Below are 13,330 nucleotides of genomic sequence, written 5' to 3' on the forward strand. Positions count from 1 at the left end.
ATTGTCAATGTCAATTGTTGTCTTCAGTAGTCTTACACTTTGAATTTTCTAGCAAATCGTGTATTTAATTTTATACTTTTACAAGTGGTTTATAAGGTGCAAATAAGGAAATAACAATAAAAGGTATTTGCGATACTGGTGATCTTCTTTTTTAAGTTATAACAATGAGTTTTAGAGACTTTAATTTTGACCACAGTGATATTGATGTCGAAGTACAAGATTTACAAGAGCTTAGTGCGGTCTTGGACTGTATTGGCCCATCAAGTATTGCATCAACATCACAAATTATCTCTCCGTCCATTAATCACGATACAGTTGAACCAGATTATTCAAAAATAGATGAAGCATTATCACTGAACAAGTTAGCCGACGAAAAATTACGTGGGCTGGAAAAAATTCTTATGTTACGATTAAACGAATGCAATCATAAATTAAAAAGTATTGAATCTAAATATAAGAGAAATAAGTTTTTTGACAAAAATGAAACATTCAGGTACGTAAGCTGTGGAAAACCATATTTTAAAGATAAATCTAATTTTACACCTCCTCACAACAAAGACACTATTACAATGTTGAATAATGGAATGTATAACTTCTCAACAATAAGTCCAGTTCCTGGCTGGACAGTCAGAGACAAAAGTCAATTTCTTACAATGATTCATAGAGTCTCACTGGATATGCTTAAGAAAAAAGTTGAAGCAAAGATAACAGACTTAAATCGTGAAAAGAAGATAAAACCAAGTATTAAAATAGATAGAAAAATAGAAACCCTAAGACATGAAATTGTTCTTATTAATAAAATGACATTAAAGCAATCAGCATTACCAATAGGTGAGGAATATGATTGGGAGTCTATAGCTGAAAGGCTTAATAATCGCCATTCCGCACAAGAATATGAAGCTCTATGGAAATTGTTTTTACATCCCGATATTAATAAAAATGCATGGTCTAAAAATGAGCATACATCATTACAGAAAATTGCTTTTAATAATAACTTTCAAAATTGGGATGATATTGCTGCCAAACTAGGGACAAAACGAACTGGATATCAGTGTTTCGTTTATTTCCGGACAAACATGAACAACACATTCACCGGTCAAAAATGGACAAAAGAAGAAGAGGAATATTTGAAGAGGTTAATTGATTATTATAGAGAAGATAAGTATATTCCTTGGGGTAAAGTGGCTACATCAATGGAAAATAGAACTAAAATACAGGTATATAACAAATATAATAGACTAACAGAGCAAAGAAAAGGAAGATTTTTACCCGAAGAGGACACAGTTATTCTCACATGTGCAGACAAATTTGGACTTGACTTTAAGAGAATGACAAATTACTTACCAGGCCGTTCATTAGGACAATTGCGTATACGGTATCAAATCTTAGCCAAGCAAAGAATTTCAACGGTGTGGACTGTAGAGGAAGATAATAAACTTCTGCAATTACTAGCAAACAAAAAAACTCCTACAGTATATTCAGATCTGACTCAATATTTCCCTGGCAAAGATAGAATGCATATAAGAAGTAGACATATGACGTTATTGAAATGGATGAAACTTCATCCTCATAGCGATGTTTCAAGAGCACCAAGGCGAGCAGCACGACGTTTAGGTCATGGACCACCTTCTGATAATAATTTACACAAGGCAATTGAAGATCTAAAGAACCGAATTAAGTCGGAAGTGGAAGAACGCAAATGCAAAAAAATTACAATCAAATCACCAGAAAGCGTTATTGAAGATGGTATAATGGCAACATTAGTTAATCAAATCACAAAAATTGAAGAAGCTAAAAAATTGGAACAATCACAAAATGAAGTTTTGGAATTTTTAGAAGACATTGTTGTTTCACCTCAAGTTTTAAATGCAACAAACATAAAGAAATTGCTTGTTTTATTTAAATCTAAGTTGAACAAAAGCAAATTGATAAATTGTGAGTATAGTAAAAAATTTCCTGACTTAATTGAAGGCCATCGAGAAGTGTGTCTAGTGAAAAAGAAATCCTATTCAAAAAAAGAATGTGAAAAAGTAGTTGTAAAAAAAATTCCTGATATATTTGGGACCAACACATTAGACAATTTAGAATATGTTTTGCCGCCGCATTATGCAACTATAGTTGGCTGTAGACAATTAATGGCATGGGTATCAGAAAGTAAAAAAAATAGAGAATGCGATATTAATTTGAATGCACTAATAAGAAAAAATTGTTTATTAAAAGAACATTTTTTTCAGTTACTTGAAAGATTTAATTCACTCTTTTTGTGGCCCATGTTACTTTCAAATGAATCCCCACATTTGAACAAGGCAGTTGAGAATATTTTCAATACAAGCACACCTATTCTTAGTATCAGTGACTCTACGGAGAAAAATGCTATTTCTAACTCTGTTGTGGATGAGTTCCCAAACTTGACCAATAACCATACTGAACTTGAAGAACTAAATAGTCACAAAGATAAATTGAAATCCTTGGATAACACTTGTACCGAAAAATCTATTTAATAGTAAGCATAGGAAGTGCAATTGCAAATTTCTGCCGTAACAACTTGATATAGAATCAAAGAATATTGTGAAATTTGAATCTAAGCCAACACCATTTGTTATTTTTTATTATTATCATTCTTGAAAGTCAAATCCCTTCCTTAAAAAAAGGTGTTGTTTAAATGAATACATTAATTTATAAATTTACTGCAATAGATGGATGGATAAAACTTCATTTAGTAAAAACCTATCAACCACAACTAGTAATTTGTAATGATATTTTCATTATAATTGTCCATTTTTTTTAATACTCACATATATTATGGCTTATTAGACATAAATATATTTCATTTAAGACTGAGAACATTGTATGTAAGTTATGTTAAAGTAATTGTAACTTAAATTATCTAATTTGTGTTATAAAGTTATGTAGCTAGCTAATATAGTTATAATATGGTGCCAAACTTTTTTTTCACAATATATTTTTGTCTTAATTCAATGGAAACTTGTATATTTATTAAAATTGTAAAAAAACTTTTTGTTTGTATTTAAACAATTTTTTAATCATAAAACATGTACATTTAAATATAATTAGGCAGTAATAAGTAAGTTTTTAAATATATAGCACAATTTTTGTGATGTGTGAATAGATAATGAAGCTGCATGTTTCACAATTTAGAAGTACTGTGAACTGTTATAATTATCATCATAAACCATGTGTGTCTATTTGTTTTATATATAATCTCCTTGTAAAGTTAAATAAATTGTGATATTAGATGTATAATATTTGTTTGGGTATACTTCAAAGTGTCTCAGTTAACCCTTGTATAAAAACATATCGACATTCCTTTAATTCTCTTTGAAAAACAGATAACAATTTTTAGAGACAGGTAATTCGTCAGTGGCAATTGAATGTAAGGTAATTCACCAAGTTCGTTTTCTTAAAAACTAAAGACAATATGAGGTAGGTAGTTTAAATTGATTCAAAAGTTACGTTACGCGTTTTAACTGTTAAAATTTATTTTTATTAACTTTCTGCTTTATTCACTCGTCCATTGTAAATAAATTTTCATATCTTAGTAATTCATAAGACACATTTTGAAGATTTTTGTTTATCAAATGTGTATCGAACACACTTTTGTTTATCTGTGCACTCTTACTTATGTGTGCAGTGCTCTATGGTTTTCGTCGCCATCTTGTTCGGCATGATGTGTTTTACAAAATTCTCATATACTCTTTGGTTTAGGGATTGATGTTCGCTTGTATTTTTCTAATAAACGTTTTAACTTATATACTCTTTGAAAAATAAGTTTGAGCGGTAAAATGATTACAGAAAGTGTTTTTGATGCGTGATAATATTATAATAATTTCAAAATGATGGATTTAAAAGCATGTGCAATATGTTTGACTACGGACACGGACTCCATTGACGTGAAATTTTATGAAATGGATGTCGGTTTAAGAGTCGAATACAACATAGTATCAGGATTACGAGTAATTGATTTGTTTTAAGTTTGAACTTAATGTAAATACATTGTTTTGTTTCTTTACTGAAAGGTTTTTCTGTTCTTAGACATGTAAAGGAGATGGCTTTCCTGGGTACCTTTGTTACGAGTGTTTCGCCTACGTAAAGCGTTTCATGAAATTTAGAAATAAATGCCAGAGAACCCATTATGCTCTCAAGCAACTTCTTGACAACAGAAAACAAGTAAGTTGACTTTGTTTTTTAATGGAATAGACAACGAATAAACAGGTTACCTAATTTAAAATGATTTTCAGGAGATCATTAACAGATACAAAAATGAAAAATCAATGACAAGTTAATTTTTTCAGCAAAGGAGTTATCCTTTCTTTCTAGATTGTTCTGTCATTTTTTATCATCAGATTAATGAAAATAGTCTGTTCATAACAGTTTACAATTATTATATTTTCTTGATTACAGGTAACAAAAGCCACTATTGAGGCCATTGATCGTAAGTTATTAAATGTTGAGCCATCTCTATCTTACTTAGAGAGTAACAGAACACATTATGAGCAAGTAAAATTTCGATGGGTAAAACACAACCGCTTTAGTGATGTAAAAGGTGAAGTACCAATCATGCATCACAGTACAACAGATACGGTGAAATTTGAAATACCCAAAAATGATGCTATTAAAACCGAAGTAGAGGAAGAAAGGATTGAGCAAGATGTTAGTATGGAGTCAGATAATATTAAGGAATCTGACGATTTAAACCAGACTTTACAGCAAGAAGGAGAGTATTTAAACGATGAAAATGTATACCAAGAGTACTACGCTAGTAACCAAGAAAGTGATAATAATGAGTATGTTGAAGAGGTCATAGACAATGTTGAAATAAAAAAGGAGAATGAAGATGTAGACGGTTGTAATCTGGACGAGGAGTATGCTACTGTTGTACCAATAACTATGAAAGAAGCAAAGGCTGTTGTGGAAGTTTACAAAATGTTTGGTTTTGGAAGATATTCTTGTCTTGTATGCAGAAAAGCATTCTTTAATGAGAAGAGACTGCTGGTACATACGAGAATGCATGATAAGGTTTGTATTATTTATATGTTCAATACAGTCAAACCTGGTTAAGTGAGAAATTTCTATAAGCGAGTCATTGTCAGATGCAAGATGGACCGATGACCGGGTCAAGGTTGCGGGAGTGCACTGGATGCGGGCGGCACAGGACCAGGCATTGTGGCAATCGATGGGGGAGGCCTACGTCCAGCAGTGGACAAATTTAGGCTGATTATGATGATAAGTCATTGTCAGAGCCTAATGGTCAACCTTCATATATGATAAACTAACCTCCTTAAATTGGGAAAATATCTTGGTCTCTTTTGGGCTCCCTTATCTAGGTTGGAGTGTATTCAATATTCATCTGTGTTTATAAGTTCCATACTAATTCTAAATACTGAAATTGAATTTGTAATGAGTTTGCCTAGCAAAAAATGGTTGACTATATCTATACTAGTTTTTTATATAAAAACTAGCTGGCGCCTGCCATGTATCTTCCAGACTATGTTCTATATGTATGCTAAATTTAATCGAGATTTGTTTAGCCATTCTGGAGCTACCTTCAAACAATCATCCACCCATCTAAACATTTGAATTTATAATATTAGTAACTCTAGGTAGCAATTGCTATCTTTGATAAATAGTTTATTACCAAATTACACTATTTTTAAAATTAATATCTAATTATTTCTTTCAGCATACAAATGGTAACTATTGCTGCAAGTTATGTGATTATTACTATAAAACTGAATTTCTTTTAAAAACTCATATGACTGAAAAACATATGTACAAATATATATGTAGAAAATGTCCTGAAGTTAGTTTTGATAGGTAAGTCAGATTTTTTTAATCACATATATGTCATCATAACTGTAAATTCTTTTTGTGAATTTCTTTTATGATGATTGACCTACATGATGAGAAACCTTGATAATGATGTCAGTGTCCTATTTGTAGATGAAAATAACTTACTTTCACATTCAGAGTAATTATGTGGTAATAAACTGTGGGTTTCTCAGGTCAAAATTTCCATTTCAAAGATTATCTCTATTTTGACAAAGATTAAGTTTAATACAGAGATTTTGGTCTCAAAAACCCATGGTAACTATAATAAGCAACATTAAGTAACAAATAAAATAACTTTAGATTTAGTCTCTCATACTTAATTTTTCAGAACCTCAGCAAAGCAACATTTCATTTGGTCGCATCTACAAAAGGGAAATTCAAAAGACTTCAACTGGTATGAAACTCGACCTACATGGTTGAGTAACCGAGGAGGGAAGAGACAAAAGGGTGTGGTCTCACTCCGTCCAGTACGGAGAATCACAAAGTTACCCGATGACTTCTTGGTGTATACTCCTGTGGCTCACGAAGAGCAGTACCAAATTGTAGAAGCGAGACAAACAAGTATGAATTATGTGGAAGCAAAATTCAAGTGTAATTTGTGCTATAAAGGCTTCCGTGAGATTGTTACATACAATAAACATATGAAGAAACATAATCCGGTAAATATTTTTTTACATTTTAATACAAAAGATATTAGTTTGTTAGTTATTTTACAAATTTAATCAAAATGGGAGCTTTATAAACAATCAAATGCAATGAAAAGTTTGTAATTACACATTTTTATATTCTCTAGTAAATATTTCTTACAAATTCGATAATTTGAAATTAAATTTACACAGCTATGGTTTCCTACGGCTGAAATATATGTAAAAACTCTTTTTCTCATTGAAGAAACAAAGAATATTAATCTGTACATATTTACATTCTTTACATATTAATGTAATATTGAAAAAACATATTTTGTACATACTTTTAAAGTTTTTGTCTGTATGTCTGTCTCCAAGGCCGATTTTGTCTGATACACGCAGGCAAATTGTAGGCTACTTATATTCTTACCACTAATATATTATCTATACTAATATTATAAAGCGGGAGAGTTTGTTTGTTTAAACGCGTTTATCTTAGCAAGTACTGGTCTGATTTGAAAAATTATTTTTTTGTTGGATAGTCCATTTATAGAGGAAGGCTTAAGGATATAAAACATTAGGCTGCGACTAACAGTTTTTTTTTAATTCTAGTAAAGTATAAGAATGTTATTGCAGGCTTTCTCCGGAGACTACCAATGCGATGTATGCAAACTCTACTTCAAAGATTTAAGGAAGATGTACAAACATATGAACATTACTCATTTGTACAAATATTCTTGTCAAATGTGCAGCTATGTATGCTATAACAAGTAAGTAATTTAAAAAAAATACAGTCAAACCAGGATAAGCGAGATCTATGTAAATCTCGAGCGAGAGTTTTTGTCTTAACTTGGTCATAGAAATCTATAAGCAAGAAAAATATCGTAGCTTCCTTGGTCTATTGCTTATCTGTGCTTATGTAGATGGATTGTGTGATAGAGGATATGCGTAAGAGGGAGGTGAATTGAAATATGACGGCTGATAGAGATGTATGGAGGAGTACATACTGTGCCAACCCTTCGTAAAGATAATAAGGAATAAAGGTTGATGATGACTGTATAATAATGGGTTTCTATTGGTACATAAATATCTCATAAATATTTAACATAAAATCTTTTTGCTAATTTTATAATTTAGAACATCCTATGTAATTGGGTTTAACTAAAAGTAGGATTATACAATTCATTTTTAGGGTTCCGTACCTTAAAAAGAAAAAACAGTATATATATATTATAGGATTACTGTTGTCTGTCAGTCTGTCTGTCAAGACCCTTATTCTCAAAAACGCGTGAAGGTAGCAAGCTGGATTTTTTTTATTTAACACATGAAATGCTAAGAAAGGTGTTTGTATGAAATTTTAAAGTTATGTCAAGCAATTACATTATGTGTTTTATGTTCCAGGGGTCAAGCGCACTTGCATTACAAATGGCATAAGAATGTCACATACAAATGTCAACACTGCGACAAAGTATTCAAGTGAGTTTACATTGTCATTATACAATTCCCTAACTAAACTATTAAAAAAAATTCTAATCAATATGAAACATTCAGTGGAATCTTATTTTTTGGTACACTTATGGATAGTGTATTACAAAGGCATACTAATATTATAAATACGAGTGTTTGGATGTTTGTTAGAAACTATCCCCGGTAGATGCAAATTTTACATAAATGTAGAACATAGCCCGGAAGAACACATAGGCTATTAAGTTTTTCTTTTATTCCACGGACGAAGTCGCGGGCGACAGCTATTTACTTGATAAATATTGTTTGACAAGAAATATTTAACGTATTTACTAGTTTTTAGCATATATGTATGTTTGTACATCCAAAATATTGAATTATTGCAATTAATATTTTCAGGAAATCATCAACACGTCTAACACATATAAGGATAAAGCATCCATCGACCAATATATGTGAATTGTGCGGACACAGCTTTGTCAGCGAGACTGGATTGTATTGTCATAAGAGAATAACTCATAGTAATGAGGTAATTTATCATATTCACACAGTTTTACTAATATAAATGGATGTATAGATGTATGGATGGATGTTAGAAGGTACCTCCAGAACGTCTGCATAGATCACAATGAAATTTGGCATAGATGTATAATAGTCTGGACGGAGTCGCGGGCGACAGCTAGTGAACTCTATAATAAGTGTAGAACATAATTTGAAAGATTACATAGCCTGCTAATTAAGTTTTATTTTATTCCGTGCGTACGAAGTCGCGTAAAAAGGCTAGTTTAAAATAAATACGATGGAATGTATAATTATTTGATGTTAGATCGACTAAGATATCACTTTAGCTACAAATATTTTGTTTTAACTATTTTTTTTCATCAGGAAATTGAAGTGAATGAAGAGGTAAAGATGGATGTGAATAATCCATTGTACTGTGCGGAGTGTAACATCTGCTTCAAGAACCAAGACGCCTTCACCACACATTTTGGTAGCTCCAAGAATCATTCCACTACTAATTTGTAAGTAAAAACTTGTGCAATAATATTATTGTTTTATAAAAAGTAATCAAAATATTTTTTTTTTTTTTTTATATCATAAGGTGGCAAACGAGCGAACGGCCACATGAAATCGCTGAAATAGCGAAGTGACCATTGCCCATAGATATACGCATATGCGTTGCCTACCTTTAATCGACGGAGGGGAGGATGTATAGAAAAAAAATAATTTTCCTTTCCATGCATCCTCTCATCCGGAAAGTCCACTTCCTATTCCCATCCTTTTCTTATAAGAACAAGGGTGGGAAGGGAAAGAGCATTAAATTAGGCCTCCGGGACGCACACTCATCAGCTCACTTTACGTCCCCACTGAGGGACTCGGAGCCTACCCTAAGTTAAGGGTGATTAGACCATAGTCAACCACGCTGGCCAAGTGCGGGTTGGTTGACTTCACACATATTATTGAATTTCTTCTTGGATATGTGCAGGTTGCATCACGATGTTTTCCTTCACCGTAAGATAACAATAACACTGTATTATAAATTAAATATTGTTTTTTTTTCTATATTTCAGGTCAATCACTCAGAATGGCGAGGCTAAGAAACGTCGTGTGACGCGACGTGACTCCTCTGTCATCATCAACAATGGTCTGCCCACCGTCACCAGATGTGAAGTTGTGAGTCATACATACATTATAAATGATGTATGGATTGTGTGAAACATATAATAATTAACAGTTGTGGGAGCCGGCAACATTTTTCCATTGCTCAGTAGACAGACTTCAAGTTGATGCAATTCCAAGTACAGACTGATGAGTGCTTTCCGAAGGATTAATTTAAGTTCTCTTTGCCTTCCCACCCATTTCTTAAAAGGAAATAATGGGAAGTGGAAGTGGATTTGATGGAGGAGGGGATGCATGTACAGGAAATATTCTCTTTCTGAAAGTCCCCTCCTCCGTCTACAAAAAAGTATACAACGCGTCTGCAATTTTATTTATATGGCTTCGCTATTTCGGCCTATTGAGGTGGATACTCCGTTTGTTCCATCTTATTATATGAAAAAAAAATTGTATGTATTTGTTTGTATGTATGTAGTGCGGCGTGTGCCTGCACAACGACGTGGCTGCGCGCAAGCACTACGAGGCGCAGCATCCCGGCGTCGACTACCTCAAGCGTTACATGTGCGACGTCTGCGGACACAAGACTAGGGTAAATATTTATCTTTATATATATATAATTCTTCTGTGAGTGTGTATGTCACTGAACTTCTCTCAAACGACTGGACCGATTTTGATGAAATTTTTTGTGTGTGTTCAAGGGGATCTGGGAATGGTTTAGATTCACAATTTTCATCAAATATTAACTTCATATTAATTTATTCAAATTAAAGACGTGTAGACAGGACAACGTCTGTCGGGTCCGCTAGTACATATATATATATATAATAAAACTAGCATTTACCTGCGACTCCGTCTGCGTGGTTGATTGCAAAAAACTAAGTATGTACCCAATGTATTCTGCCAAATTTCATCGAGATCCGTTGAGTCTGCAAATATAATAAGCATCTATCCATCCATCCATCCATCCAAACATTCGCATAATATTAGTATAGTGTGTCTGTATGTAATATCGAAATAAAAAAATGTTATTTCGTTGGCTATGATTGTTTTTGTCTTTATGTCGACAGCAATACGCGAACCTGATGGTGCACATGCGCGTGCATACAAACGAGAAGCCGTACCAATGTCCGCACTGCGACAGACGCTTCAGCATGCCCAGCAACAGGGACAGGCATCTTGTTGTTAGTATACATTATCATATATACATTTATTAAATAAGTGTTATGTATGGGTGTCTTACGGTGAAGGAAAACATCGTGATGCAACCTGCACATATCTGAGAAGTAATTCAAAGATATGTTTGAAGTACTAACCGGCACTTGACCAGCGTGGTTGACTATGGCCTGATCACCATTAATTTAGGGTAGGCTCCGAGCCCCTCGGTGGGGACGTATAGTGAGCTGATGATGATGATTTATTAAATAAGGGTCATGTATGGGTGTCGAATTAGAATACGTGAAAATTTGCACCTAAAAATGTATTCCTATTTTCATCTTTTGAGTGAAGTTTGACATAAGTCGTTGCTGACTACATTCCACAAATTTTGTACTTTGTATATATAAAAAAAATTTTGTATATCTGTGGTACATTTAGTGCGACTTAATCAAACTGACATATAGTAAACAAAAGGCAGTTTTCTCCCCATTGACCATCTATCTAACATATGTATGTATAGCAAAAAAAATCAAGAAAATGCATTATGTAAATGAAAAAAAAAACTAATATTTTAGGTGCATACCGGTGAGAAGCGCTACCAATGTCAGTTATGCAGCCGACGCTTCACACAGAGCAGTGCTGTCAAACTGCACATACAGACTGTACATCTCAAGATACCTTACGCACCGTGGGACAAGAAGAACAGGTATGCCCACACTGTTTACCCTGGAACATATACACCTTGATGATACCAACATAACTGACCTATATAAATGGACAGGCTATAGGACAAAGTATTTTGTGTCTATTTGATTCTCGCCATGAATGGGTGTTTGTTTGAAGGTAGCTCTAGAATGGTTTTACGGATCTCGCTGCAATTTGGCATAGATTTAGAACATAATCTTGAACAACAAATAGTCAACTAATTAAGTTTTTTTTAATACCGCGCGGACAGATTTGCGGGCGACAGCTAGTTACAAAGAAAAAGTTAATTGTCGCGCATGTTGATAACATCATTACCTTTAAAAGCAATCTCCTATCCATTTATAGAAAATTAATGGGTTGTATGTCTCTTCCATACATTTCTACCAGCCATCATACATTTATCATACAATATGTAGAATTTTACTATGTTATAAATAAAATGTTTGTATTTCTGTATATAGGAAGCGACGCCGTGAGATGGAGGCGCCTACATTGCCGGTCTCCGCGCCTGTCCCGCAGAAAGTGGAGCTCGACAATGTTGATTATTTGCACGCTTATATCTCTTATAATGATGAATAACTTTGTATTACCATCATCTTACAATTGCCGTTAGAATGAAAATTATTAAAATGTCTATGTTTATGTCCCCTCACTAATTATTCTGACGCTAGAGTTAGCAACTAAAGCACGCCATTCACATCAAAGCTACTAAATAATAATGTCTAAAGGTACTAATATTATAAATGCGAGTGTTTAGATGGATGGATGTTTGAAGGTATGTCGACTGTCGACAATACGACTTAGGGAGCTTCAAGAAGCGAGCATACCATTTCCTTAAAGGCCGGCAACGCATCTGCAGTTCCTCTGGTGCAGATGTCCATGGGTGTCGTTGATCACCTCGGTGCACCCGTCGCTCATTTGCCCCCTTCTCTTATAAAAAAAATGTCCAAAACAACTGAACGGATCTCCATGAAAGGCATACATATAGAACCTAGTCTGGAAGAACACACAGGCTGCTAATTGTTTTTTTTAACTTCTCGCGGACGGAGTCGCGGGCGACAGCTAGTATTAGTATTAGTCTCTACTAAGGGGCAAGTAAGGGGATCGTCAGACAATAAACTAGACTAGATCTAGTGACACAAGTAGGATTTTTTTTTGCAAAGGTAATGCTTATTGCGAAACATTGTATTCTGTAAAGATTTCTGCGAAGTTCCGAACTACCGAGATGTTTGAATACATTTATACAAGGTAATCAAACATTAACAGAAAATACACATTGCTTTTTTTTACTTCCCTTTTTTTCTATTATTCTTTTCACATTGTGATTCAAAGATTAATAAAAAAACTAATATAAAAGTAATCTTGTAAAAAATTAAAAAAAAATGCTAGGTCTAGTAATAATACTAAAACAAGCTTCTTAAAATTATATGCTTTTTCTTAATTACATGTATAATATGACAAAAAAAATTAAAAAGGAATATTAGAAAAAAAAAATTATATAGTCTTAAGAGTTTCAATATAAATTTCAGAATATCACAACCATATTTTATTCAAATAAAAAAAATAAAAAAAATGCTTCAAAAATAAAAAATTATGTAATATGTATATGAATTATTGAATCGATGCGTTTAATATTTATCAATTGATTCTTTTTCTATGTTTAAGTCGTTTTTCTGTAAACTTCAGTAAGAAGGTATAATTTAAAATTTAGTTTTACGTACTAGAGATAATTATTATAGTATTTTTTATTTGTATAACATTAAAAAAAAAGGTCAATAATTACAATTATGTTTTTTTAATATTATATTATGTAGTCTGAATTTGGTCATTTATGACTAAATATTTGTTTTAAAATTCTGTTTTTGTAAGTTTTTAGGATATAGTGTAATTTCAAAATAATTGTTACTATAATC

General features: G+C 32.8%; 2 protein-coding genes across 3 annotated transcripts; both read left to right on the plus strand.

Moving 5' to 3' along the window:
• The first annotated feature begins 35 nt into the window (after window positions 1–35).
• LOC106116298 (zinc finger protein 90) lies at window positions 36–12,168 on the plus strand. Of its 2 annotated transcripts, none has more exons than XM_013310076.1 (14): window positions 36–123; window positions 4,054–4,188; window positions 4,423–5,037; window positions 5,702–5,835; window positions 6,179–6,509; window positions 7,113–7,246; window positions 7,878–7,952; window positions 8,340–8,469; window positions 8,826–8,962; window positions 9,512–9,614; window positions 10,033–10,146; window positions 10,625–10,738; window positions 11,288–11,418; window positions 11,879–12,168. In XM_013310076.1, exons 2-14 carry the CDS (start codon window positions 4,120–4,122, stop codon window positions 11,994–11,996), a joined length of 2,205 nt encoding a protein of 734 aa, XP_013165530.1. In that variant the 5' UTR covers window positions 36–123; window positions 4,054–4,119; the 3' UTR covers window positions 11,997–12,168. The 2 variants fall into 2 exon arrangements, with proteins under 2 accessions (XP_013165530.1, XP_013165529.1); XM_013310075.1 differs by lacking the exon at window positions 36–123 and adding an exon at window positions 3,700–3,974.
• Pbp95 (proximal sequence element A Pbp95) lies at window positions 50–2,917 on the plus strand. Its single transcript, XM_013310077.1, has one exon. It carries the CDS (start codon window positions 165–167, stop codon window positions 2,499–2,501), a length of 2,337 nt encoding a protein of 778 aa, XP_013165531.1. The 5' UTR covers window positions 50–164; the 3' UTR covers window positions 2,502–2,917.
• Window positions 12,169–13,330: the final 1,162 nt, after the last annotated feature.

This window comes from Papilio xuthus, unplaced genomic scaffold, assembly GCF_000836235.2.
Source record: "Papilio xuthus unplaced genomic scaffold, Pxut_1.1 DF827756.1, whole genome shotgun sequence".
In the NCBI taxonomy this organism is placed as follows: Eukaryota; Metazoa; Arthropoda; class Insecta; order Lepidoptera; family Papilionidae; genus Papilio; species Papilio xuthus.

Coding starts and splice junctions, on each gene's coding strand:
- Pbp95 (XM_013310077.1), top strand. CDS start 165: ATGAGTTTTAGAGACTTTAATTTTGACCACAGTGATATTGATGTCGAA.
- LOC106116298 (XM_013310075.1), top strand. CDS start 3,855: ATGATGGATTTAAAAGCATGTGCAATATGTTTGACTACGGACACGGAC. Junction 7,953..8,339: donor CACTGCGACAAAGTATTCAA/GTGAGTTTACAT, acceptor TAATATTTTCAG/GAAATCATCAACACGTCTAA. Junction 10,147..10,624: donor TCTGCGGACACAAGACTAGG/GTAAATATTTAT, acceptor TTATGTCGACAG/CAATACGCGAACCTGATGGT.